This window comes from Miniopterus schreibersii (assembly GCF_964146895.1).
Source record: "Miniopterus schreibersii genome assembly, chromosome: X".
Taxonomy (NCBI): domain Eukaryota; kingdom Metazoa; phylum Chordata; class Mammalia; order Chiroptera; family Miniopteridae; genus Miniopterus; species Miniopterus schreibersii.
In genome coordinates this window covers 13,707,709-13,731,159 of record NC_138104.1, presented here as the reverse complement: position 1 = coordinate 13,731,159, position 23,451 = coordinate 13,707,709, and the positions used below count along the sequence as shown (strand labels likewise).

The following is a 23,451-nucleotide window of genomic DNA, read 5'->3' as shown; positions in this document are numbered from 1 at the left end:
AGCCAGCCACCGCCTGACCCTGTTCCTAGGGACGCCAGTGCTGTGCCGCCTCCAAAACTCCCTGGCCTATTTTAAAGCTCCCTGCCAATGGCAAGAATGCGGATGACGTGATCAGAAATGTCGTGAATGTAACCGTTGTGTTGCCAGAATACCACTGAGCTCTCACTTGGCCGCTTTTTCACTTTGGGTGGGCGTTATTATCAGTTTGTTCAAAAGCAATCTTTATGGGGCCAGCCAGCGCCCAGCGTGCTGCTACAGGATAGAAGGCCATTGCTTATTAGTCCAAACAATAGAGCGGGAGACTTTTTATTTCGTAAGTTGACTGTGAGGTCCTAAAAGAGGTCATTGTAAAGAAGAAGAGGAAAAGAACAACCATGCCTCTGTACGCGTTTGAACAAGAAGAGAAATGAGATGGTAGGAATCTGAGAAGTTAAAGCATTAGAACGACCACCAGATGGCAGTGTGGCGCCACCTGAAAACTCCGGCCGCAGGCCGCATTCTGTCCCTCCAGGCTGCCTTTGAAAATTTCAGCCCCGAAGAGACAATTTTGTGTAAATGTATCAGGCTAAAGCATCTTATTAAATGATTATAAAATATATGTAAATGCATCTTAAAAATGAAGTTCTTAAGAATGATTTCAGGAAACTGAAAGATTTACATTTACTCTAATACAAAAATTTAGCTCCACGAGTCTTCAAAATATAATTAACTCAGAGGAGTCTCATAAATCAAGATAGAGAATTAATGGCCACACAGAGAAAATTTAAGAAACAATAATTGATTTTTTAATAGAGAAGAGATTATTTAAGCAACTTCAGCTATTACCCAAATAATTATTTTTCTCCTAATGGCTACAAACCATTGTACATAAAAATGATCCGTGTAACTTTCAGTTACTCCAGGGGAAGTCAAATAATTTTTACAAAATTTCTGCACATTGAGGTGAAATATCTGCTGTTGCTGTTTCATATATCAATGGTACAGGGATGGCAAGCAAATTTACAGAGGTAATACCAGAAGTATTTTGAGGTATAAAAAGAAATATACATTTTAAAGTTTGAGAATTCGTACTTTAAAATATAGTACAAGAGCCAGCCTCTTTGTCCTTGCTCTGCCCCAGATATAGTGAAAAAAACGTGCAAGCAAAGGCCATGTTCAAGAGAGGACTGAAATGAGCATAAGAAGACACAGAACCTCATCACCTCACTGAAAAAGTTACATGTAAATTGGATTTTATAAATTCAATATTCTGTCCCTTTTTTCTAGAACCACATTTTCAATGATGCTTTAATTTCCTTCCTTCCTTCCTTCCTTCCTTCCTTCCTTCCTTCCTTCCTTCCTTCCTTCCTTCCTTCCTTCCCTCCTTCCTTCCCCTCTTTCCTCTGTTAATTTACCTTCAAGTAGCAATAAGTGCTAGCATTTAAGTTTTCTACTTGAAAATAAATACTATAATGCAGTATTCAAATAGAAAGACACTAACCTTTATTGAATGATAAGATGTGCTGGGTGCTTTATATTAAATTATTTCATTTGATCACCACATCTATTCAGTGAATTAGTTATTATCACTGGTAATAACAATGTTAATAAAATCAGTGTCATGATAAATGATTTGTAGAAAGTAAGGAAATGTGTTTTGTAGGTTTTGAGCTTTGCATAATAGGATTGCTTAAGTCAGGGGCTAGCTTTTAATTAGAGGACAAATTAAATATGAAATCAGGAAAGGAAAAAATCAACTAAAAGGCAGTGATTTGGCTTGTCTCACTGGTCAGGAAACTAGTCTTTGGAAGGCCCTGGGGCTTTCTTCATACATTATTCTGCGTCAGTAAGATCTTATTTCTGTCCACTGCAGACACTGACAGTCTCACAGAGTTTGTTTTGTTTTGAAAGAATTATTGCCAACTAAGTTTCTGTAGCAAAGAGAAGTGATGGGAAGTTTGCTTCACATGATTCTTCACTCAAGGGAGTTTGATGAAATAATCAGCTAATTCAGAAAAGAGAAACAATAAAATGGCTTCAGAGGCTAATACTGCATGCAGGGCTGCGATGTAAGTTTTCAATAGGCTCTTTTGTTATTCCACAGACAGCCTAAAGGGAAAGTCTTCCGAGAGCCAGATGCAACTGTCCAGAGGAATTAGCTCAGCGGCCAGGATATGGTTGGGGTTAGGAGTTTAAACCCACGCAGGTTCCCTAAAGAGAGCTGCCTATTTCACCAGCCACACGCGGGACCCATGGAAGAAGCAGTGCAAATGCAAACCCACCTCACTCTTGGAAAAGCAAGTCAGCCTGTATTCCTAGTGATCGGTGGCATCTTTTTTATATGAAGGCCATCACGATGTGCCTTGCTTATGTAAACATACCACCAGCTATTTGGATTCCGTTAATTCTGTAAGAGGCCTAGCCCTTTGTAGACATTAGCAATATGATTTTGCCAGTCATTCCTGTCATTGCAATTCAAAAGACGAAAGTCCTCCTTTATAAGATTCAGATGTTCCCAAATCTATAATCTCTATTATAGATTTAATCAATTTCTTCAGCAGAAAAGGACATGGGTGAACAGAGCAGAGGGCTCTCTCATTTATCCCGCCTCCCAAGTGGGGTCAGCTTTATCCCCAGTGACTGACTCTGGGGAACAGTACAATCGTTTTTATAATGACATACAACCCCTGCACGCTTTTGTTTTAAACCTTGGGGGTATATAAAAAAACGTTGGCATTGTCAGGTGCAAATAGCAAAATTTTGCCCCGTGAGCTATGAACTCTTACAACTTTTCTAAGGACTTCTATGGGTTACCTCGTATGCATTACCCTTGACTGGTCAAGAGAAAGCTTTTTTCAATTTTCCCAGAAATTAATTCAGGACTGATAAATTCAGTTGAGTGGATAGATTTGGGAAACAAGAGACACTATCTTAGGGCATTAGGAATTGAGATGGCAGATAGAGATCAATTTCTGTGATTGTCCTCTGCTACTGATCTGGCCAGAAAGTATTTTGCTGTGTGAGGGCTGATGTTTGACAAATGGTTTCGGTGGCGGGATTAAAGTCCTTGTCTGTTCCTACCAAACAGAGGCCACGAGCTTCCATTACGGATGCTACTGGACACTCACTGCACACAAAGGACTATTACCAACGAGTCCCATTGCCACCATTCCCTCCGACAGATTGATTACTTGCGAAAATTAGTCTTCAAATGTACACTGCTAAAATTTCACTGACTATCCTAACACAGTTAGAATTCTTTATCCTCTGTGTAAGAGGCTCTTTTCCAGAGCTGAGATACATTAACACACACTTCTATAATTTTCTACCTATTTTCCTCAGTATGAGCTTTCATAAGAATAAAGATACCTTTTCAAGAGCATGACCAAATATGCTCAAATGAGGAGAAAGCTAAGCTATTATCCTGACTTCAATTTGAAATCCCTGGCAGAGTGTGGGGTTAGGGAAAGTTTTCAGTTGCAAAACAGCTTATTCTTATAGAAGATACATATCCTATATGTAATATATATATACACACACACATATATACACACACACATACACACACACACACATATATACATATATATAATTTTGGTGGGGTTACTTCTACAGAGCAGAACACCCAAAACACAGACTTTTCTCTTGCCAGTCCTCATCAATGTGCCAACGTGGGTAATTAGGACCACTTTCGATATTCTCAATCAGAAACTCAGAGCTAGCTTATTTTTCCTATATACTTACCTTTTCTAAGTAGGTATAGCTCCAGATTTTCCCATCAGCCCAAGTCCTTGAAATTATTTTTCCACTCTGGTCATATTCCATTTTTTCATTCCACGTCCCTCTTTGAATAAACGTCACCAGCCCCGAAGGGGAATATGTGATGTTCACTTCATTATATCTGCTTACAGGAGACCACAGAACAGGTCGTCCGGTGTGGTCATAAAGAATTCGAAGTGTGAATTTCCGATGATCGTCATAGATCTTTCCTGTGCGTGTTATGTGATCAAAATCTATGGAGAGCAGGTTTCTGTTATGGGCCTACAAAAAAGAGACAAAAAGTACATTTGAAGCTCTGCCTTGGTTCCCCCTATCTAGTGCATTCACGATCGCAAAGCTTTTTCTGATTCTCCAACAATGGAGTGTCTCTGGCCTGTGAATCCACATGACTTTCACCTTCCTCAGTTGCCACTGATCTTTACTGTACCCAGATGGTACAATCCCGGAGGAGTGGCTATGTCTTAGCTCTTGGCATGCTCTAGAACCTTGATATAAGGTGGTTGATTGTTTTTTCCCAACCCTCAAAGGTGCTAACACAATTTTCAATAATTGTGTAATCTTATTTTATGTAAGTCAGATGCCTACTAAGGAGTGCTACTTCCTTCTCCTTGTTTACTAGTGAAGTGGCTAGAGCATACAAGGGGGAATTATTTATGTGATTAGAAGTCAGAAAGAAAGAATATATTGAGCCCCATCTTAATTTATACAGACTCCCTTCTTAGGCTTCCATGTTCATCTGGGCTTAGAGTTATATTACTTCATATATATCACAGGGAAATTCAGGTTGCCTCCTAGTGATGGAACCGCACTCAGCAATATTTTCACGGAGGCCAGCAGGTAAATGTGGTAGGTGACGGTAGGTCCCCCAGTATCCGCACAGGTGGTGCCACTAAATGAAGTTAAAGCATAGAATTTAGTTCTGATGCCACATCTAGAACTAGTGTTTGGCTTTTGGTTCTGGTTCTCTGCTTGCCCGACTGCATCCTAGCACTCCTGTGTACCTCACAACCATGACGCGGTCCTAGAGAAAGCCTGATGCAGGGGATCTCAGGTGGATTCCATGAAAGACAGCACTCACCGGTGCCTGATTCCTAGGAAATTCAGCTGGGTCCACAAAAGATGACCTAACAACTAAGCGATTTAGTGAGAAAGTTGAAAAATTGGCAAGAAGGCAGCTTTTACTGGGTTTTCAAAGCAACTGGACAAATGACCTGATTTTTTCTACTCTAACTGAGCTGAAGAGGACTCTGAAAGAGGGGAGCTTTGCAGGAAGGGTAGGTGGAAAGCCAAGGGGAGGGACTTTAAAATGTATTTTATTTATTTTAGTTCAGTTCCGTTTTAGTTTTAGTGAGTTTTTTGCTTTGTTTTATTACCACTTTTTCTTTTGAAAGAGTCGGACTCACAAGAAGTTGCAAAAATGGTACAAAGTCACCATGTACCCTTTGCCCAGCTTTCAGGGAACAGGTTTCTAGTTCGGCTGGAGGGAGTCCAAGGCAAGGAACCAAGGCAAAAATAAAAAAGAAGAGACTTTTAGACGTGTCAACAGCAGTGGCCCAGAGGTCAGGAGACATTGAGTTAGCTGCTTGTCTGTGCACCAGTTGTGTCTTCTATCAGGGCCTTGGTTTCCTTATTTGTGAAATGGGAGTGACATAACCACCTCACACCACGGAGTTGTGCCAAGAATGAAATGAGATTACATAAACAGGTACCTGGTGAGGTGTAAAAATAGTATTAGTAATCATTATTTTTAGAATATAATTACTTTTCTAATTTTAATTGGACTTTTGAATGGGCCCATGTGTCAAATTCCAAGGCGATTGTAGTTTGGTGTACCAGGTTTATATCTGTAGGAACTGTCAACATGATCCCGAACACAATGTTAAATATCAGGTTAATGAGTTAGGGGGGAAAAACCAACATTAGGGTTTGACTGCATTAATCATAGTCAGACTAAACGGATTCATTAGCTATTCAACTAAACTTTTATGATCAAGGATTCCTTTAAATATCTGAAAGCCATGCACCATGTCCCCAGAAAAATGCACATAAGCACATACATGATTTGTAATAAAATCTCAAAGGTCCTCTGAAACCCAAACATGAAACCACAACGAGTCTCAAGAGTCTAATTTCAAAATCCCAGTTCAGAAAGAGTTTAAAAATTATTTTTAAATTGAGATATAATTGATATATAACATTATATTAGCTTCAGGTGTACAATATAATGATTTAATATTTGTATACATTGCAAAATGATCACAATAAGTCTGGTTAACATTTTTTTTGTGTGTGATGAGAATTTTTAAGATCTGCTCTCTTAGCAAGTTTCAAATATACAATATAGTATTGCTAACTATAGTCACCATGCTGTACATTACAACCTTGGGACTTGCATATTTTATAACCTGTAGTTTGTGCCTTTGACCCCCCCTTCACCCACTTTGCCCGCCCCTGACCCCCCTGCCTCTAGCAACTGCCAATCTGTTCTCTGTTTCTATGAGTTCAGCTTTTTGTTTTGTGTTTTTATATTCCACATAAAAGTGAGATCCAGAAAGTGTTTTTATCTTTGTGGCCTGCGTGACTGTAAAGCCAACATTCTCATTTCAGACTCTGGTCTTCCCTTGCTCAGTAATCTTGTGTAGTTTGCTTTTAAAAATAAATTCCTTAACCCCCCACCCCACCCCAGACTATAAAAGTAATACTTTTTCATAGCAGAGGAATTGGAGAATATAGAAATATACAAAGAAAATAATTACCTATAATCCCACCCTCCAATGCGAATCACTGCTAATAGTTTGCTGCATTTCATTCCATTTATCCTACTTTTTCCTTTTGCATAATCTGTGTCCATACATTTAAAGAAGACAACTAGGATTGTACTTAAAGTTTTATGTCCTACTTTTTCAGCTAATGTTTTATCTTGAGCATCCCTTGTGTTATTAAATATTCTTAAAATGTGGATTTTAATGGTTGCATAATATCTTCCTACACAATAAACATTTATTTATTCTTTCTCCTATTCTTGGAAATTAGAGTTTTTGTTTTCCATTTTCCCTTCATATCTCATACTTTGTTGAGCATTTTTGTAAATAAATATTTCCTTAGTAAACCAAAATTACTGGTGCAAATGAAAAGAACATATTAAAGACTCCTGATGCAATTTGAGATATTACTTTATAGTGCACAATAGTTGTGCAAATTTATGCCACCATTCACTAATACTGGGAGGATCCATCTCATTCCATCCTTACCAGCACCAAGTATTGTCATTGTTAGCAAACTCTTCTCAACGTGAGAGTGGGAAAGTGGTATGTTACTGTGGTTTAAATGTGCATTTATTTGATTACTAGTGATGCTGAACCCCTCTTAACGTCTACTGGCCCACATGTATGTCTTCTATGAATTGTCTGCCCATTTTTTTATTAGGGTGTGGCACTTCGCTTTTTAAAACATCTTTTGGTTTCAGTTTCTTCATCAACCAACTCGGGCTAATGATATTTGCCCTTAATTTTGAGCTTCTGCAAAAATAGAACCTCCCACATGTTCCATGCCATGAATTCTATCCAGAAGACTAGTGATTAGACACTCAAATTATTTACTTGGAAGTGCTGTTAGTCTCAGGGGTAAGTCTAATTCAGGGAAAAGAGCCACAGATTGGGAATCGTGACTCTTTAAACCATCTGTAGCCAATGCATACAGAGTCATCGGGCATAAATATTTAGTAACCCACTGTACAACCCAAAAGGTGACAGAGAAGCACATATTTTCTTTCTTTTGATATGCAGGGCTTGGAAACCTACATCAGACCAGGTGTTCTTTCTTCAACTACCTTTCCTGTGGTTTTATAGCCACATATCTCTAACTGTAATACCGTTCATTTACAATAGCTGTAAAATATCCATGTACTCCCAGAGACGGTTGTAACGGTTACAATTTATGTTATAATGATAGTTAAAGAGCCAAAGTAACAAGTGATTTCCAGTTCAACTAAATTTGTGGTTTTATTTGTCTGACAGATTAAGTTTATAACTCAAGAACACATTTCTTAATAAAGTCATTACAGCTACACAGGCAGGGATCACTGTTCAAAATCCACCGTAAAGCAGGCAGAGCAAAACTGGGCCTGATGTTCTTACTCGGCCTGTCAGGACTCCAGCAAGCAAGCTTCTCTTTCTGGAGAATGTACTCTCCTATTCAGATGTTGCTGAAACACTAGTTTCAAAGTCACTTTTGGAAGGTAATGTAAAATTCGGCTAAGACCTAAAAGGGGATGAAAGAATTGAAGATGCCACAGAATTCTCCTTCCCACCCTCTGCCCCAGTGAGCCTCTTGTGGAAACCACATGTGAGGAGGCTGGGAAGAAGGCTTTTCCAGGTGAGCTCTCCCACCCTCCATACTGAGTGCTATGTGCCTCCAGCCTCTACGGCAGGACTCAGAACTAGGCTGATTGCCTCTGACTGCTGGGGTCATGAGCAAGGTTGAGAAAACTCCACGTTCATACAAGCACTTGTTTGCCTGAAAGGCAATAATAGCCCTTGACCTAAGTGTGGACCATCCATCCTCTTTCCACTCTTACTCCAAACAGTTTACATCAATCCTTGCCCTGGAAAACCGAAGGGCAAAGAGAGGGTTGACATTTGGGAGCAGCTCCAAGCTAAAATGGGTCTCTTTGGACAGGTTGCACATTGAACAAGACCTTTGAGTGTGGCAAATAACGAGCTGTACATTGGGGTAAGAAAGCTGGACTTGATAATTTTCTTTAATAGGAGAAGTATCTATGCTTTAATATATCCTTTGGTTTCCTTTGCGTTTTTTTTCAGCTTTGCTAAGGAGAAGTAAGGAGAAGGGCTTGCTTTTGGTTCATACTTAGACCAGAGAGGAAAAAGGGAAGAGGGTGCCCTGGGGTCATGGACTGTGCTGCCAGCAGAAATCAAAGAGCCTGTGAAGTGTTGGTACCGGGTGGAGCTCCGAAGACTGTCCTTTGCTTCCCCTCTGAGCCTTTACTTGCTCTTTCCCAGGAGTTCCTGTTTTAATTGCTTAAGAGAAAGTCCTCTCAGCCCTTCCAATTTGAGACTCATTCAGTGAGTAGGATAAAGATACATCCGGTTGACCTCCAGGCAACTGCTGATATTTGTCTCTTCTTGGCCTATTCCATTGGTTTTCTTCCTGTTAATCTGGTTTTGTGTCAGTTTTATGATTAGTCCGGATGAAAGAACCTAAGAAGGGGAGCGGGAAGAATTCTCCCCCTCTCCAACACAATGCACATAAGCAAGGCCTCAGTGAACGCTGGTTGCTATAATTATGATAATGATAATAATAGTACTGATAGTAGAGATTGCACAGCCCACATCCCTCATTTTATAGATGCAAAATGGTGTAATGGGCGTACCCGTCCTTCCTCAAAAGCTTACTCATTCCTCTGAAGGGGAGCAGAATCTGCCACCCCAAATAATCTCTTTGGCACAAGGATTACTTTCGGATGATGACTGAAGAAACAGCAGACACAGGGAAACCTCTGAAAGTGGAGAAGAAGTGCCCTGGCCCAGCAAAGGCATCTTCTGAGGATGGAGGCAGATGTTGGAATCCTCTTGGCTGCCTCCCCGATTCCCCCTCCTCTGTCAGCCTGAGACCCTCTGTTTCTACTGGGCTTCTTTCCCCTTTCAGAGGTCAGGCCACATATGAACATTCACATGTTGCATTTGAAAGCCAACTTTCCCCACTCTCAGTTATCTGTGAGCAGAAAAAGGGTAAACTGTCAGGGTTTTAGATGGGCCTTTGCTCCATTTTGCTCATAAACACATAATCATCTTAGTTATTTTTATGACTTTGGTTTGAAGTGCTAAGCTTCCTGGAGATTTTATATATATCTATATACATATCTACATATCTACATATCTATCTATCATCTATCTATCTATCTATCTATCTATCTATCTATCATCTATCTATCTATCTATCTATCTATCATCTATCATCTATCTATCTATCATCTATCTATCTATCATCTATCTATCTATCTATCTATCTATCTATCTATCTATCTATCATCTATCTATCTATCTCTATCTCTTTCTCTCTCTCTATATATATATATCTATATCTATATCTATATATAAATATATATAGATATATATATATCTATATATAAATATATATAGATATATATATATATTAAGGAGACTGCAGTTCTAGAGTTTTGCTGTAACCTCACATCTCGGTCTGCAACATTCGTAAAGAGCTCCAGGATCCACTGCTGGGATAAGTCTCACGTAACAGCATTATTACCCACAGACGTGGCAAGGTGCAATCTGGATAAAGTTCCTAAACCAGTTTGCTTTTGGTGAACGTCCAATTCTTTTATGACTGCCTCTACTGTTATCTGTATTCTAATTTCCCTATTGTCCAGGGAAATGTATTTATGGGGACAGACTGATGCAGCAGATGAGGGGAAGCCTGGACTGGATGGAAAAGTACTTTGCAAGGAAGATGATTCCAACACAGCTCAGGTTGGGGAAAATGGATTTTTAAAAGAAATGAAATTTCAGGATGTTAATGTGATTTATCTCAGTGAATGAGGCTGGTGCACCGTGGCCCAGAGTAACAAATCTTTCGCCTGCTCAGGCTGAGCAGGATATCACGTTTCCCAGCAGTGTGCCTCCTTCACCTTGAAAGAGACCCTGATTTTTGTATGAAAAAAATAACCACCGATCACTGGAGAAAAGCAACTCTTGTTGCTTTATCTTCAACAGAGGCCTATCCTTTTCTGATGTTTTTCTTTCCAGCTAGAAGGTCTGCAGTGGATGTGATGGGTAGCTTTCTGGGACATTTGATGTCCAGCATCTTACCAAGTGAGCCTTTCGATGAACCTGGCATTTTGTGCGTGAATCATTAGTGGTTTATGACTTGCTGCCCCAGCGCATTTGCAAATTACAGCCACCCCTTTGTGTGGTTTTTCAAAGAGGAGCCTTATTTCCCCCAGGACAGCAGGGATTTGTATGTTGTGTGACCATCTGAATGTGGTCTTGTGGCTCAAGAGCCCTGCCACCCCGACATGCCCTCACCGTGAAACGGCAGCTCCACCGGGAGAAAGAAATGGTTCAGTCGAAGGTCTCGAGGTACCCGAGGGCATCAGAGAGACTTAGTTTTTACATGTGTGCTTACAGGGGGTCACTGCATACTTGGCCCAGAAAAAAGTTCCGTTTCATGTGTCATCACCTTGCCCCTTGAAAGCTCCCAGAAGTGAAGGGGCACCATTTCTGAAAAACTAGCCAATAGGAAAAGAGGAGTTGCCCTGTCAAAATTGCATCGACACCTACCTTTTGGGAACGTATTCATTCCACTAAATCAGATATACCTAATCTAGGGAAACTGAGGCAGCAGTAGAAATCAAAATACTTGAGGATGGAGAAAGCAGGTAAGAATGAACCGGTTAAACAGCTTCCCTCGTCCTCTTGCCTCCTTCACACTTTGTCTGCCTGGAGGCCAGCCAGTTATCCCGGCACCACCCATGCTTGCCAGTACATTCGAGTAGATTATTTGTCTTTTTTTTGTCAGCATTGAAATGAGGAGTCAGGCCCTGCCAAGGTGGCTCCACGGAGTGGGGCAATGATTTGTAGATGAATTATTTTAAGGAGCAAGGCAGCACGGCATGATGTAGTGGAAAGAGTGTTGTACTAGGCGAACACCTGCATTTTAGTGCTGGCTCTGCTCCTTAATAGCTGTTTGACTTTGGGCAAATCACTTAACCTCTCTGGGCCTTAGTCTCTGTATCTCTATAAATCGGGAATAACAACAATTGATGGTTGTGGTGGTCAAATAAAATCCTGGCTCTGAAAGCATTTTGTTAACTCTAAGGCACTAACCATAAGTAAAAGATTGCTATTGTTAGATTTCTAGGGACACGCACAGTAACACCACTTAGCCAATAAGGGGCTCCAGTCTCCAGTCCCAGGACCTCAGGAAGTACCCTAGAGGTCACATAGAGGAGAAGGCCCCGAATCTGTTGCCCTTATAAGCCATTCCATAAATCCACTCAACTCTCCCACAAGATGGGAAACGGGTCAACTATAAATAGTCTTAACTAAATAACACTTCACTCTACTCGTTAACAGCAAAGAACTCCCAAATGTTTTATGACCATTAGTTTCTCAACAGTAAGAACAATTTGGGATATGAGGTGTAAATTACGGCTTCTAGTCTTTCTCCATTATCTCTATACACGGAGGGGCAAAAACAGGGTCGGTTATCTTAGAATGTGGACAATCCCAAAGTTACACAGTACAGGATGGGTAATCCTAAAGAATGGGAAAGTCCAGTCACATAGTATATGATTTGGTTCACAATGTTTTATCGAGGCTCCAAGCTGGGGGAGGCACTAAGAGATCATTTATTCAATATAATTTTTCTATTTTGAACCCATGAGGTTGATAAGCCATATGTAGATAATTCTTTTCTCTAGTATATTTTCATTTCACAGGTGAAGAAAATAAAGGCATTTCTTAAGTCACTTCTAAAACTGGTAGCAAGGCCAGGTCATCTAACTCCTCCATCCAGGGTTCTTCCCAGGAGCTGCCATTTCTAGAACCCTGATAGAAACCCTCACTGTTACCCCACACAAAGAAGTCCGATTACTTGGACTAGCTTCACTTCTCAGGTCAGTGGCATATCTGGTAAATATTCTGCTAGAGACCGGTTGATAGAATCAAAACATACAGATTGATTTGTGCATGTAGACAACTTTAGTGGCTGTACCAAAAAAACACCAATAGAACTGATTGGAAAGAGAGCATTGTCATAGATGATTTTGTCCACATCAAACCAGGAGACTGGTTTGACTGCTCACTGGAGTGGGGTGGTTACTATTGCATTTCCACAGCCTGAAGGTTACCACAGTTTCACTTGGAGTGAATTCTGGCTGTGAGCGAAGAAAATGCAAGCAGTCCAGGTAGCCCAGGCAAGACACAGGTGCTCAAAGGAGGCCTGGCCTCAGTAGTGAGTGATGATTTCCCTCCGGCTGGCAGTTGCTTTGGGGCTGCTATTGAATGTTACTATATTTGGAAAGTTGGTCACATCATCCGAACATTGGTTAATGTTTCAGAAGGGACAGGCAGACAGTTCTGTGGTGTTTGTAGGCTTTGTGCTGTGCAGAAAGGCAGTTGAGACTGAGAGAGCTCTGGTTAGCAGTGAACTGTGCTTGGTAAGGACCCGAAAACTCCCAAATCTTTAATTAGCCCCAGGCAGTTCTCTCTCAGCCCAACCTCTGCATTAGTCCTTTATCCCTCTGGGCCTTCATACGTCTGTATTCACGGCAACGACATCATTTGCTGACTTTCTCTTTTATCCTGCCTTTGTCCAAATGCCGCCTTGTGTCTCTCATCCTTCTGTGTGTACCTGCCTGGTCTTTCCAAATAAAGTATAAACTACACAAAAATGGGAACGGGGTCAACCTGATGGGCCTGACAACCATCTCCAGGGCATGCCGTGAGGGATTCTGGAGAGCCGCCTGACGGAACACATTTCTCCACCCAGACTTTCTCGGTGCCTGAAATTGCTACTATGAGAGCACTTTAGCCGGCTAATGACAAAGAAAGCTCCTATTAGAATGTTCATTTAAGGATCCTGAAACATTATCAGCCATTAGCACCCCCTCTTGAATCAGTATATCATATAAGTTAGCCACCTAGAAAAGCTTTGGAGAAATGGGACTTCAGATGAGGGGAAGCTCTGCAGTTTTCAAGCATAAAACGACAAGTTCTCTATCTTGCATAAGGTCAAGCCTTACCCTCAGTCTCCTTTCAAAAGCCGAAACATTGCCTTTGTTTTGCTCCTTGCGCTGCCGCCACTCGATGAGGTTTGCATTGTGCTCTCCGGGCAGCGAGATGTTGCATTTGCCCAGGGTGGGGTTGACCGCCCCGGCCAGGATGTGCGGCTCTGAGCTGAGGCTGATCTCCATGCCACTGGCAAAGGTGACACGCAGGGAGCCGTCTGGACTCACCCGATATGTGCTTTGGGTATTTTCTGAAGACAGAGGAGGAAAGGAGGAAGAGGGGCAGGAAAGAAAAGAAAAGGGCAGGAAGCAGAGGAGAGACAAGTTTAGCTTTAGGAGGCAAGTGTGGGAACAGAGGAGCAGGTGGGGCGCTGTGGGCCCGACTGCCTTCTGGGCTAGACAGCCACTCTGACAGGCAGATGCGCCCTCTGTTCATTTAGGTCTTGTTATTTTCACAGCTGGGGTAGCTCGTTCCTTGGATAAAAGACGCCTGGCTAATCCTGCAGGCTGTTTTGGTTTTTCTTCTTTCTCCCTTCTAAAGATTTCCCTCACACACTCCCTTTCTGACTTGGTGGATCGGCCCCCTCAGTTTGATATGCTGGGAGCTACTATGAGAAGGGAATCAAGTTCGACTGGGGGCACCCACGCAGTTGCTGCACCTGACAAAGCAATGACACTGACAGAGGTTGCCACGGATCCTTCGGAGTGGATCTGAACACCGGGCGGTTCTGTGTCTGGCCCCACGACCTAACAGCAGAATGAGTCCTTAATGATCGGACGGAGAGAACTGGTTCATGTATCCAGTTCCCCTTCAGCCTCCAAAACATTCTTTCCAAGTCCAACGCCCTTCCTTCCCTTCTACCCCTCTCCTCTCCTGTTTTACTTCCACGCTCTCTTACTTTCCTCTCTTTAAATAGAATGAGCCCTCCATTCTCTCATTTCTCTTATATTCCTTCTTATTCCCTCACGTCAGCATGGATCTTGACTGCTAATCTCACACGGGGCGCAGGCTCCGTTTCTCCGTTATAACCCCTTCAGTGCCTGAAAGAGCTTTACGCACAGCTGGGTGAGGGTTTGGCAAGGATGGAAACTCATGACTCCCACAGAGCTGTGGCTCAAGGTCGCTGTGTGAACTTGTGCAAGGGGTGATCCTGACTGGGTTTCAGCCTCCAGAGCCGAAAAATAGGGAGAAGAGAGAAGATGCCATCTTCTCACACAGAACTGAAATCTACTTATGCTAAGGGCAGAAGTTAAGATAGGTGCTATTACGGCCAGGCAAAGTTAGAAACAGTCTTACCTTGTTTTAAAATATATATGGTAGTAGTTGCTGTCAAGTTGGTTGACATGAGGACATTTTCACGGTTGGAAGTATCCAGCTCCACTTTTGTCAGCTTCTCCAGGTCACTGTGGAAGCTGCTGACCTCTCCAGTGGGAAATGTTGCATTGGTCAGATGTCCCTCAGGGTCATACCTGAGGAATGGAACCAGTGTCAGCTTTGAAGGCTCTTGGCAGTGATAACAGGCCTTTGCAAAATGAAACTCACTTGGCAGCTAATGCAGTTTAACTCTGAGTGCTAACAAGTATTATTAACCTTGTTCAATAAGAAGGAAAAGGTCAGAGAGATGATTAATCAAACGAAGGTATTTTTTTGCAGCTTCTGAATTCTTGATGACTTCCTTGAGCTGTGCTGTTTTACAGAAAAAAATATATCTGGTAATGAATCACCAGGGTGGAAAACTGATTTATGAATCATGTCCCGCTGCGCGCAATGTTGCAGGGCAGCCTCCCTTTTGCAATTTGGGTTGATCCCATTAGATGTGATGGATGACACAACCCAGCAGAGGGTGCTGTTGGCAAAGGAAACGGAGGCACAAACGAGGGCCCAAAGGCTGAGAAGGCCAATAAACTGACTGCATTGTGATAGGAAAATTATATTTGCTGCCGTTTAAATTGCCAAATTTGAAATGAATGAATCATTCTTCCAACAAAATGAACACGCACAGAAGATAATGGAAGCATGTTCATTAGAACATTCTGGAGCCCCCTGATCTCAGTGTCACTTAATTTTTTTATCTTTTTAGAGTATAGCACATAATGCGTTGTAATTTGCTTATATGGGTAAGAGAAAAAAAATAATTACCTGGGATAATAGGCAATAACCTATATCTAGAAATATAGTCTAGTGAGTTTACTTTAAAAAAAAATCAGAATTATTGGCAATCTCACTGTCCTCCAAATGAAAACTGCTTCCCTGAAGGCTTTTGATGTGGAGCTGTTCTTTTATTGCCAATAGAACCATGAAAAATAAACACTTCATTAAAAGTAAAGGCATGCACTTGGAAACCCATTACTGTTTTCTTTTCAAGCTGCAAATTACAAAATATTTAAGCACTTTTATTTGCTTTTAAAATGTTAAACAATTATATTCTTTTTACCCAAACTGAACAGGATACAGCCTGGACACAATGGTGGAGTTTGGTTCCGCTACCTCCTCCCTCAACAATTATGCAAAAGGATAGTGATTCAGTGTTAATCCACTCAGTTTTCAAGAACTCAGCCTAGATAGTTGCTCATATTTTAAAACCAGGAGATCTCGGTTTGATTCCCAGGCAAGGCATATGCCAGGTTGCGGGCTCGATCCCCAGTGGGGGGCGTGCAGGAGGCAGCCGATCAATGACTCTCTCTCATCATTGATGTTTCTCTCTCTCTCTCTCCCTCTCTCTGAAATAAATAAAGACATATTTCAAAAACTAAAACAGTCATGTATGCAAATAAAAATTAATCAGATAAGTCATCTGACATCATAGATGTGCCAAGCCCTAGTAGTTTAATCGGATGCAACCTTTGTTTAAGTGGATTTCAGACAGAATGGTTGTTGGTGTGTTGCTACTATACAGCTAAGGCCTCATTATCAAGGAGAGGCCAAAAGGTGCTGCTTGCGCCTGGGGTTAATGGCAAAATCCTCCGGCCCGCTCAGCCTGTTTGCCCATGGCCTGCTCTGGGGCTCTGTGGTTACAAGAAGCAGGTCCCTGATGAGAAAGGGGCATGGAAGGGCTAGAACACTTAGCATAGCCAAATCTTGTCTGCCCGATCTTTCTTGTCGGAGAAGAAAATGACATCCAGCCTTGATTCTCCCAAGGTATTGAGCTGCTTTTCCCTGCAGGGAGGAGTTTCGAGGCGGCAGATAGAAGGGAGCTGCTGCAGGCCTGCCTGGCGAGGGAGACTGTGGCCCCACCGCCTGGATTATGCAGGCAGTGTCTCTTTTTCACAATCATGGCTAGCACCTCTGGTGTCCCTTTCCTGATTTCTAAGAGGTTTCCTCACCTTCTGCAAGGTCATTCTTCATCATTTCTCCAGGAAATTTAACCTAAGATGCTATGCATGCACGTTCCCACTGGGCTCTGCAGCTTGGGGCAGTTTCCTTCTTTCCCAGTCACTCAGCCCCTTATTTTAAAGCGAGATTTCATCTAAAGGCGAGGGTCGTGCTTGGGTCCACTCCTCAGGGCAAGAAGACTAAGATCAGGTGCCAACTGCACCATCCAGGAGCAGAGGTACAAGGGCCCTAAATTCCAACAAACCTTAGCAGTGGCCTGTGGATAAATCGGGTTTCCTACCCTCTGCCCCCCACACCTTTTAAACTCAGTCACAGATGCTCTTTGTCTGAGATTATACATTTTAAAGTTTATTCCCAAGAGCACAGTCGTGTTCCCACATATTCTGGTCCCATGCCCACTCCCCAAATGGACGGGAATATGTTGGGAAAGGAAAGCTAAGCACTCCTGGGTAAAACTGTAATTACTTGGATAGATCTAGCTGGGAGGCTGCCGCCTGGCCCTTTTCTGGTGAGGGAGGCAATGGTGTGAGGATCAGGTAGAATTTTTCACAGTCTTGCCCAGTCACTGGGGAGCCAGACAGTTATATTGCCTGATTTCGTTGCTGTGGCTGGATAGGCATCCTTATTTGAAAGTGCACATTTGACTTTAACTCTATCGTAAACAAAGCACTCTACCTGGAGGGCATTATGCTAACTGAAATAAGTCAGACAGAAAAAGACAAATACTGGATGATCTCACTTATATGTGGACTCTAAAACAACAACAACAAAACCCCCAAATAAAAAAATCCTGCGCACACCAAACTCAGAAAAAGAGATTAGATTTATGGTTACTAGAGGCAGGGGCTGGGGCTGGGGGAAATGGAGGAAGGTGGTCAAAAGTACAAACTTCCAGTTATAAGATAAATAAGCCCTGCTCTGGCCGGATGACTCAGTTGGTTGGAGCTTCATTCTATATACCAAAAAGGTGGCTCGTTTGATTCCCAGTCAGGGCACATACCCAGGTTGTGGGTTTGATCGCCAGTCGGGGTAAGTGTAGGAGGCAACTGATAGATATTTCTCTCTCACATTGATGCTTCTTGTCTCTCTCTCCCCCTCTTCCTCTCTCTAAAAAAATCAATAAAGACATATCCTAGGGTAAGGATTAAAAAAAAGATAAGTACATCATGGGGATGTAATACACAACATGATGACAGCAGTTGACACTGCTGTGCGGTACATATATAAAAGTTGCTAAGAGGGTAAATCCTAAAACTTCTCATCAGGAGGGGAAAAACCCCATTTTTTTCTTTTCTTACTTTTTGTATGTATGTAACATGATGAATGTTAGCTAAACTTATTGTGGTAATTGTTTCATAATAAATGTAAGTCAAGAAATGCTGTATGCCTGAAAATTATACAATACTGTATGTTATATCGCAATAAAACTGAAGGAAAATAAACAAACAAACAAACAAAAAACACCCAATGCCGTCTACTCCTCCACACATGCACCCCAATTCTGCTCATCACAGTCAAAGCAATCGCATTTGCTGGTCTCTGCAGTGCGGTGTCTCTCAGGTACTCAATCATTGGTATGACCCTCGGTCAAAACATACAGACTCACCTCTCTTCTGTGGGGTTATTTCCAAAGGAAAAGTGACAGGCAGATCCCACAACTTTGGAAGGATCGCTCAAAAGTAGATAAGAAATAACGGGAGCCTTTGATTTCCTATGGCTTGCTTGAGGTCCCCCGTCCCCCCCCCCCACTCCATCACAGGGGAATGCGTGTTTGCAGGTGGAATATCTAAGAAACAAGTTTAATCAAAGTCTCTTATGCTGTGTGTTTCCCTTTGGGGCCTGCACCCTTTGGTACACAGAGTAAGTACGAGCCAACAGGCCGCCACTGATCCCCTCAGGCCAGGAGTTGCACTTGCTTAACCAGGCCTGCAGGTTCCGGCTGGGAAACTGTGGCATCGGGCAATGACTGCGGCCTTCGTGGGGATCAGAAGTGGGTTTGGCGAGAGGAGATGCCATCAAGTCGTCCCTTCCTGTCCTGATTTTAGAGACTTCCACCGTGTGCATGCACACACACGTCCCTGCGAAGCAAAAGCACCTGTGGAGGAAACTCAGAACTCATTCTTGGCCAGGAGGGGCAGAGAGCTTAGTCAGGGAGATGACATGTATATATTATGGGAAGTGTATTCGGTCTGATATTGTCTCCTAAGGGACAGCTCCTCCTTTCCCTTGAGGACAATTTAAGCCAGGGCTCAACCATGCCGAGTAAAAACTAGAAGCACCTCCACCTTTGCTTTCAGGAAAAAAAATGGAAGATGACAGAAGAAAAAGTCATTACTTATTTTTAAAGATGGAAACAACCCTCCTTACCCTCTCATGCCAGAAACCTGAGCCACCTAATAAACATTCTTTCAGAAACACCAGGTTCCCTTTCCTCACCAGTCACTTCATTGGGCTTCCTATGATTCAGCTCCAAGTCCATAACGCCCTTCTAGCTTCATCTGTTCTGTGTTCAATAAGTATCAGTCTTGCGCCAGGTACAGGGGATACAGTGCCGAATGAAACTCAAAGAATAGTGGGGCAGCTAGTTACATACACGAATCACTCTGATGCCAGAATATTGCCATGTGCTTCTGTAAACGAGGCGCTAGGTCCAGCAGAAGAGGAGAAGGAAGAGGTATGTGAAGCCTGGAAGGGAGGCAGAGATCAAGCCCTGGCTAGGCGGAGACTGGGGAGGGAAGCAGGAGATAAGGCTGGAGATGCAGGTTGGAATGGGAGTAGCAGGCCCCCGAGGAAAGCAGGTAGTCAGCAGACAAAGGAGAGACATAGGAAAATATTTTCAGGGGCAGAACAGGGTGATTCCAGCAGTGCTTTGGTGGCAGTGAATCTTGAAAGGGGAGATACGAAGCAGGAAGCCTGTTGGGAGGCCGCAGCCGCAATCTGCGCGAGAGAAGGCGCTGGATTTCTGCCTTTATTAAATATATTGTGGTTGCCCATCGGTGGGGCTTGTTTTCCTTACTCGGCTGTAAAGGCTCAAATCTTTCGAGGGAGGGCACAGTGCCCCATTCATCTCTGCATTCTCGGGGTCTGGCACAGAGATTGGCACTATGGATACTTGTTGAATGAGCGAAATAAAAGAGGCTGCTAGTGAAAACGGAGAGGATGGGTGGGTATGAGAGCCAGTGTGGTTAGAGAACAGACAGAGCCATCTCCGGTGGTGTCGAGAGGCCGGGTTCAGCTTACACAGATGCGCTGTGCCATGCAGCTAATCTTCCCCACTGGCCTCTGAAAGCTTTTTTGGCCAGCAGCCTCTCTTCCTTCTGTTCGCTCCCTGTCTCTGTTGCAATTCTGCCCATTCTTGATCCTCACCAAGGGCATAAAGCACAAAGGCAGGTAGGTGACTGCACAAAGGTGGTGTCTGTCCCCAGAGGCTCTGTGGAGCAGTTGGCCATTCTGTGTCTGTCTCGCTTAATCGAAATCCTTTGCCCACCAAGAGGCAGGGGCCGGACCACATGGTGCGTCAGTCCCCTCCCTATGCCGAGATTCTAGAAAGCACTGGAAACATGCTGATGTGTTTGGACTGGCCATTCATTTACGTAACCAGTTCTGCATGGGGCTCACATCCTATGCCTGGGCCAGCATCTCACGCAGAGACGTGGTTTGTTTACCTGGTCTCCCACCCCTGCCCCTTTTTAATCTTCTCAGGGAGGAGAGAGAATCCCTCATTAGCCATCTTCCATAAAACTGAGCATCTGTAAAACAGCCTAGAGCGATTTAGAGGGCTTTTCCAAGTTGTCAGTGAATGGCGTTATTTTTTTTGGGGGGGGGTGCAGCGGGGGGGGGTAGATATGCTAACAAAGTTCAGAGATGGAGAGAGTAGAAGAGCAGGGATCAAGAGGTCATGCACATGCACAGCCTCCTTCGAGTGGAGGGCTCCCGCAAAGGGCAAGGGCCTGAGGAGCTGTCAGCTTAGCTGGGCCCTCAGCAGGGCCGCAACTGACACGCTTGTGGCCTTGGTCTGGGACCTTTTCAGATTCGTAGAGCAGAAGCCTTTGCCAAGGAACTGCTTGGGACACAAGCAAGGGCACCCTGGCTACTCTTGCAGCTTCGTGGGCAAAGAAGGCTTGCCTGCCATGTGAGCAGCTGGGCCCCTCCTTCCGACCTCAACCGTGGCAGGGCCATTGCGATTAGGAGCCCGCCAGCCCCTTGGACCAGAACCCCTGTCTCCTTCGGCCAATATTCCTGCCTTGACAGTCACCTCCCTATTAGCCGTTTCTCTGTGGTCAGCTTTTCCCCTGACACTCAGGACATTGAGGGGCAGCCAAGCATCAAGTACTAATACTTGGGGTGTGCAATTTTGATCCTGGTCCAAGTCAAACGGAATTATGAAAATCAATGGACTATTTAAACAACAGCACACAATACAAGCCCACATTCTACCACGGCACAAGATGCATTTTAAAACCCCATGTGGATTGAGCAGCGTTCACGGTCATCTGTGTCATTTCTCCTCTCCGTCGCTGCAGATCGTGGAAAGCTGAATGGATTACTGGTTCAGCTACCTTTCCATAGCAGCCCTCCATCCTGCCGAATTTTGCTTCTGTTCCCCTTTCTCTTTTTCTGTGTCTCATCTCAGAACAGAAATTCTATTTCCACCTTGGCAAACCATTTGTTCCCTTTGGCCACAGAAGGCAGCCTCCCTCTCACCTCAGGGAAATGCTCAAGTTCTTCTAGGAGGGCCTAGTGGCAGTGGCAAGGCCACCCTCTACTATGTCAGCATGGCTCTGACCCTGACTAGAACAGTAGGTCTTATTCTGTGTCCCCTAACTTCAGAAGGACAAGGAAACACTTGAAAGGGTGTTCACATTGGCTAACGCACTGTGGCTAAAACTGAAAGTCAGATTTTGTACAAAGCAGACCTAAGGAAGAATTAGTTACATTATGCAGGTTGAAAACTGCTCATTTCTCTACATGCAGGTAAGAAGGGGCAGAAGGTTGCCCTGGCCAGTGTGGCTCAGTTGGTTGGAGCATCATCCCATACATCGAAAGGTCAGGGGTCCGATTCCAGGTCAGGGCACATGCCCAGGTTGCTGGTTTGATCCTTACTTGGCATGCGTGCGGTTATATTTTCACTCGGATGTCTAACCAAACTGATCAGATCCAAAACCGAACTCCCGATCTCCCACCTGGTATAATGTACTCCCTGCACAGTCCTCCCTAACTTGGTAAATGAAAAGTCCAACTTTCAGTTGCTCAGGTCAAAAAACTTCAAAGTTATCTCTGACCCTTCTTTCTTCCACACCCCACATCCAATCTGTCAGTAAGTCCTGACAGATCTACAGTCAAAATATATTTAGGATTTTATGGCTTCTTACTGTCCCCACTCCCTGATCTAAGTCACCATCTTATGCCTGGATTATTGCAAACCCTCTCCACCATTAGGTTCCCCTGCTTCCAGGATCCAATCTGTTTTCAATACAGAATGATTCTTCAAAAATGTAAGTCAAATGATGTCACTCCTTTAGTCAAAACTCTCCAGTGGTTGTACCTCTTACTCAGAGCAAAAGTCAGAGTCCGTACAGAGGCCTACAAAGCTCTACATGAAGTAGCCCTGTTACTTCATGGATTTCATCTCCCCATTACTTTTACTCCCTCCACTCCAGTCATAGTGCTGCCTTACTGTTCCTTGAACACATCAGGCTTGTTCCTGCTGCAGGGCCTTTGCACCTGCTGTTTGCTCTGCCTGGAATGTTCTCTCTCTTCCTTCCCCCCCGATATTCGTATGGCTCCCTCCCTCACCTCCTACAGTTATTTATGTGTAGTAGGCCCCCCTTTTCCACAGGGGATATGTTCCAAGACCCTCAATGGATGCCTGAAACCGTGGATAGTACCAAACAGTTTTTTCCCTATATATAGTACATACTGATGATAAAGTTTAATTTATAAATCAGGCGCAGTAAGAGATTAACAACAATAGCTAATAATAAAATACAACATATAACATATACTGTAATAAAAGTTCTGTGAATGTGCACTCTCTCTGTTCATGTTTTCCAACCACAAATCAAATGCCTTTTCCATCTTAATTAAGCACTTGCCACACACTGTGGCCATAACTTTTGCAGTGTGAGGTGAGGCAGCAAAGCGAGCACATTTTTCCTTTTTCACAATTTAATGGATAGATATGTTCTTACTGTAGATCTCAGCAACCCCAGCATGTCCCCGCCCCCCCCCTTTCCTTATTAACTCAAGAACTTTCACCTTTTTACTTAAAGGAAGTAAGCACTTGACAGCTTCTCTTTGGCATATGTGAGTTGCCAGCATCACTAATCTTGTGCTTTGGGGCCACTATTAAGTAAAATAAGGGTGACTTGAACGCAAGCACTGAAATATCAGTATTGAGACAGTCGAGCTGATAACTGAGAAGGCTACTAAGTGACCAATGGCGAGGAGTGGCCATAGCATGGATCTGCTGGACAAAGGACGATTCATGTTCCAGGTGGGAAGGAGCGGGAGGGTATGAGATTTCATCATGCTACTCAGAACAGCACACAATTTAAAATCTGTGAATTATTTATGGAATTGTCCGTTTAAT

The 23,451-nt window shown here is 43.2% G+C and overlaps 1 protein-coding gene across 1 annotated transcript in view; it reads right to left on the bottom strand.

The window, feature by feature from the left end:
* TENM1 (teneurin transmembrane protein 1) overlaps positions 1-23,451 on the bottom strand; it is a 711,536-nt gene that overhangs the window by 8,376 nt on the left and 679,709 nt on the right. The window contains exons 29-31 of the mRNA XM_081125839.1: positions 14,823-14,995; positions 13,541-13,776; positions 3,724-4,020 (exon numbers count right to left, since the gene is read on the bottom strand). Coding sequence (XP_080981965.1) covers positions 3,724-4,020; positions 13,541-13,776; positions 14,823-14,995 — 706 coding nt within the window. The remainder of the gene's footprint in view (positions 1-3,723; positions 4,021-13,540; positions 13,777-14,822; positions 14,996-23,451) is intronic.